Source organism: Octopus bimaculoides, chromosome 3 (assembly GCF_001194135.2).
Source record: "Octopus bimaculoides isolate UCB-OBI-ISO-001 chromosome 3, ASM119413v2, whole genome shotgun sequence".
Taxonomy (NCBI): Eukaryota; Metazoa; Mollusca; class Cephalopoda; order Octopoda; family Octopodidae; genus Octopus; species Octopus bimaculoides.
In genome coordinates this window covers 99,487,971-99,493,033 of record NC_068983.1, presented here as the reverse complement: position 1 = coordinate 99,493,033, position 5,063 = coordinate 99,487,971, and the positions used below count along the sequence as shown (strand labels likewise).

At 36.1% G+C, this 5,063-nt stretch overlaps 1 protein-coding gene across 2 annotated transcripts in view; it reads right to left on the bottom strand.

The window, feature by feature from the left end:
- Window positions 1–5,063, bottom strand: part of LOC106881722 (uncharacterized) — a 25,383-nt gene that overhangs the window by 16,490 nt on the left and 3,830 nt on the right. For both annotated transcript variants that reach the window (XM_014932204.2, XM_014932205.2), the window contains 3 exons: window positions 3,100–3,317; window positions 2,313–2,362; window positions 1,509–1,549 (listed from right to left, as the gene is read on the bottom strand). In XM_014932204.2, the coding sequence (XP_014787690.1) occupies window positions 1,509–1,549; window positions 2,313–2,362; window positions 3,100–3,275 (267 nt within the window). In that variant the 5' untranslated portion in view covers window positions 3,276–3,317. The remainder of the gene's footprint in view (window positions 1–1,508; window positions 1,550–2,312; window positions 2,363–3,099; window positions 3,318–5,063) is intronic.

The window sequence follows — 5,063 nt, the reverse complement described above, 5'->3', positions numbered from 1 at the left end:
CCCCCCCCCCCACACGAGGTTCCCACACCTCTTCCATTGGTGTCACAGTGCATGGATCCCATTGGTGAAAAAAGCTTTCATTCTGTTTGGCAAAAAAAGTCATCAACAGCAGATATGACGTCGTCATCATTGTGATACTGGTTACCAGCCAACTGTTTTCACATGTTCGGGAACAGATGAAAATAAGAAGGGTGACCAACCAGTTAAAAGCCAGTCACATACAGTAGCCATTGAAACCAAAGATTTTTGTGCTGGAGCATTGTCCTGATGAAACACGAACCCTATCATCAGTTTTCCTTGGCATTTGGTCTTGATAACATTTCATACCTGCCTCAGCAAGTTAGCATAATACTCATCATTGATGGGGTGGCCTTTTTGAAGACAGTCAATAAATACAATATCTTTTGCATCCCAAAAAACAGAGGTCATCACCTTCCTTACAGATAAAACACTCTTGACTTTCTTTGGAACAGGTGAGGAGGGGTGCTTCCACAGCATAGATTGTCTCTTTGTCTCTGGCTCAAAGTGATGAACCCAACACTCATCCTGGGTTAGGAACCATTCAAGAAAACCAGTTGCTTTTCCTCAAACAATGTCAGATTTTCCTGTGATGTGATCAGCATGATGTGCCTTTGATCAGATATTAGATGTGGCACCCACCAAGCAGAAACCTTCATCATGCCAAATTCACTGTGCAGAATATTCTCAAATCTCACATGAGATATGTTAATAGCATTGGCTATAGTCAACTGCTGTCATTCATAACCATGTGGTGAACACAGTCAATGTTTTTGATGTTGAAGGTAGTCGCAGTATGGCTAGACCTTGGGTCATCTTCAAGACTCTCCTTTTCACTCCTATATTCAGCCGCCCACTTTTGCACTATTGATAAAGCTGGAGCATCATCCCCTAACATAACAACCATGTCAGCATGAATGTCTTTGGGGGCTAAGCCCTTTTTCTGCAAGTATTTGGTAACACCAGGATGCCAAATTTTGTCCATTTTCAAAAGAAGTTGCTGCTAGTTATTTTTGAAGTCTTCTTTGAACAGTCAGATGTCAGTTTACCTGGAAAGAAACAATGCAGTTGTTAATAAGAAGAGTTGAAAGCTCTAGTATCACTCCTTCAGTCAGCCTATAAACTTTTCAGCTTACCCTCATATTACTATAGGTGTAACTAAAAAATCTATGAGGGCTTAAGGTAGGTCTGTCTGATTCATCATTCTTGTATGTGCTATATTCTATAGTGTTATCTGTGCCATGATTATAAAGATTGGTTGTATCAGAAGTATTGGTGATAGAGAAAGTAGATTTTCAATCTCTTGATTGTACGCGGTTGTATCATACACACACACATTACCATATATATGTGTGCACAGAGGGAGACCTAAAGAGAGAGTGGGAGGGAGAGGGAGAGAGAGGGAGAGAGAGAGAGAGAGAGAGCGCGGATTTGAATTAATAATGAGGCTTATCGTAATGAACTTCAAAAATTTTCAGAAAAACACTTACTTTTTGATCTGGCCATCTTCCATTAAGTGTATTTTCTCTTCCTTTGTAAATAAGGCACAGAATTAAAAACAAAAATATTAGTCAAATCAAATCGAAATTGAAACAGAAAACAGAAAGCAGTAAACATAAGACATTTTGAAACGTTTTCTGTTAAGCATATACAAAAGCAATATTTGTAGGTATTGATATCTTAGAAACTACCTTTACAACCATGTGGTTTCGTGTTCAGTCCCACGGCATAGCACTTTGGACAAATATCTTTTACTCTAGCCCTGGGTCAACTAATGCCTGAAATTTTAGTGAAGTGGGTTAGTCGATTACATCAACACCAGAGCTCAACAGGTACTTATTTTATTCACCCTGGAATGATGAAGGGCAAAGTTAACCTTGGCAGAATCTGAACTCAGAACGTAAAGAGCTGGAAGAAATGCCACTAACATTCTAACAATTCTGTTAGCTATCTGCCTTTGTCACAAGGTCAGCAATTTCGGGAGAGTGGGTAAGTCAATTACGCCATCTCAAATGTTTGACTGATACTTATTTTATCAACCACAAAAGGATGAAAGGCAAATGTCAATCAACCTTGGCGGAATTTGAAACCGCAATATTAAATATTATTGTTAATGATTCGACGGCAACAGTGATTTTAGACAAAGTAATGTGAGGATTATTAGAGACATATACATACCAACTTACCAATTTAAATACAAATCCCACTACCACCACAAAAAAATCTAAATAAAACTCAAATACATATTTTCCCAAATTATCTGTATGATAACTATAACAATCACAATAACTCACCAATAATCTTTGAAATATGAGTAGTGGCTTCAACATCGCCATTCCAAGACCTAGAATGGAACAAGAAAACCAAAAGTTACCCTTATGCTAATGGTGCATTAACAGTATGTTATACTAAATAATTAAAGTATTTTTATCTCATTTAGTTTAACGATTTCATTATGTGTAAGATAATTGTTAATGATTTTAACATTATTGCTTAAGGTATATCCCAAGTTATAATTTTTGTAGCAAAAATCCTGAACAAATGTCATTATATAAAAAAAAGACATAAGTTAAATGAATGTTTTGAAATTAGAGAGATACCGTAATTATCATATTTGTTTTTCTGCTTTTCCCCGGATTGATTTACTTTCATTATCAATACAGCAGAAATATGTACCTAAAACCAAAGATCGACCAGTAATGCATGATGTCACGTTCGAGAAAAACTAACCGTAGATAATGGTCTCGCGGTTTTACTACCAAAAGAGAAAAATAAACAACACCATAGATAATACCCCAAACCCGTGCTGCGTATAAATTAACGCAACTTCTTAAGACACTATTTACAAACAGCCATAAGAAGTAAGTAGGGATAACGCTGTCGTCGTCCCAGTGAGATTGACGAAGTAATCGTTAATAAAGCGATCAAACAATAAAGAATGGCAGTTTTAAACTATTCATGCGAGGATATTACATCTCGGCTGTAACACCATATACTAATGATGTGAAACTATGTTACGTCGACTACAACGAATAAATATAAACAGACCAAGAAGAATGAACAAACGATAATATTACATACAATTTTATAAGGAGAATTAGGTTATTTAATTGTTCAAGAACTCTTCCAGTTTCAGCTTGACTCAGTTTAAGCATTTCTTTCAATTCTTCAATTTCATCTACTTTTGGTTCATTCAGTTGAGAGACTTCCTCAATAACAGGTAAACTTTCTTTACTCTGAGTGCACACCCCGTTCATGGTGAGACGATTTGGTTAAAAAGGTGTTTCTGTGTGGTTTCACTTCAATAGTAAATTAGAAGTCATTTACTTTTTCATAAATAACATTAATTAATCAAGGCAACAAACTTAGGAATTGTTTTTTTTTTCTTTTACAGACAAGGAAACTATCGTTTTCAATTAAATCGGTGAAGCCAAATTCAAATCTGATAACCTATTTCCCCTAGTCTCTAGATGTTATATAACCCCCAAAACATTCCACTTTTCCTTTTCTTTCCCCAGCTTCTAGTCCATGACCAGGTTATGTTATTTGTGTGTGCGATGTTTGATGTTAGTCATGCCAGACAATGGAGTTAGTTTCACTGGTGAGTCACCAATCTTGCTCCCAACCATCTACCGTGTAGACATTAAGTCGCTGAATTTTTATTTTTATTATTTATGTTGTAGTTTCTTCTTTTGTATTTGTGGTATAAATAGCTCCCTTTCTGCACGAACTATCAATATTCCAACCAAAATTGCTTTGATATCTACTTTCCATAACGGAGATTTGCTGGGGCGAAACGCTCGCTAATACCCGTCGCTTACAGTCCCAAAGTTGTCAGGGAAGAAGTCTAGGATATAACACAACGAAGGAATTTTTAGAGACTTCCTACTTCCCTTTAATTTTTATTTATTTGTCCCAAGATTTCAGCATGTTATCTACCAATTCGCGACAACTGTCAGCTTTGTGATTCCCGATAATCTAAACAACCCCAGCAAAAGATGTCCATGCTCTTTCTTTTGCCTTGTTTAATTTAAGAAAGACTGATGAGTCTCAGATGATATTTATGAATCTATGGTTCAAACTTTACATTTGTCGATATTTCAATGAATTTGTCCTTTAATTAAATATTGATTTCAAATTTTGGTACAAGGTCAACAGTTTTTGAGCCGTTGGGGGTTATCCAGAAGTGATGGAAAGAGACCAGATGGTCTTTATCTCTGTCCCTGGGTTAGAGGTAGATGTTTTATTTGAGACGCCGCAGTCTGCGACTCCTTTGCTTCCTCCTACATCCTGCAGTTAATGGGAGGGTCACTGCTTCCGTAGCCGAACGAAAGAAAACCCTGAAGTATCGAGACATGACAATGAACTAGCTTTTCTAACCTGTGGCGTTTGAGACGTTCGTAGGGATTATGCCACTAACCGCAAAGTTCTTGTCAACGTTGGCAACTCGTCTCACCGAAGTGTCAGGTGATACGGAAAGAGTTCCTTTTGTACACCCCCATGAAATTTTTTTTTAATATTAGACGTGGTGGTAAGTTGATTTCCTACCATGTCTTATAATGATAATGATGAGAAAGTTATTAAAATTAAGAATTTCTATTATAAAAACTTCACTTGGCAAGACTTCCACCCCCACACAAACCACCCTTAAAATTCTTTTTTTTATATACAAACCCCACTACGGGGAATACAAATCTGCAAAAAAATTGGCAAAAATCGGCATTTTTAAATTACCCCACCCCCATTTCTTTCAACTCCACAAATGCTGTTTTCTTATTTTCACACACACAGTACTGTGGAAAATAAAATAAATGTTTTGTTTTAAATACAAGATTTAGTCTAAATTAAGGATGTTTTTAAAAGATACAATATCAGAATATATATATATTCTCACACAACAATTAATATATATATATTTTAAATCATTTCTTTATAGTAAGAAATCTTTTATTCTCTCTCTCCACACACAAAAAAGTGAAACCTAATTAGAGTTTCAGTCGGAAATACGCAAAGCAAAAGTGATTTTTTCTTCTTCTAAAACTGCC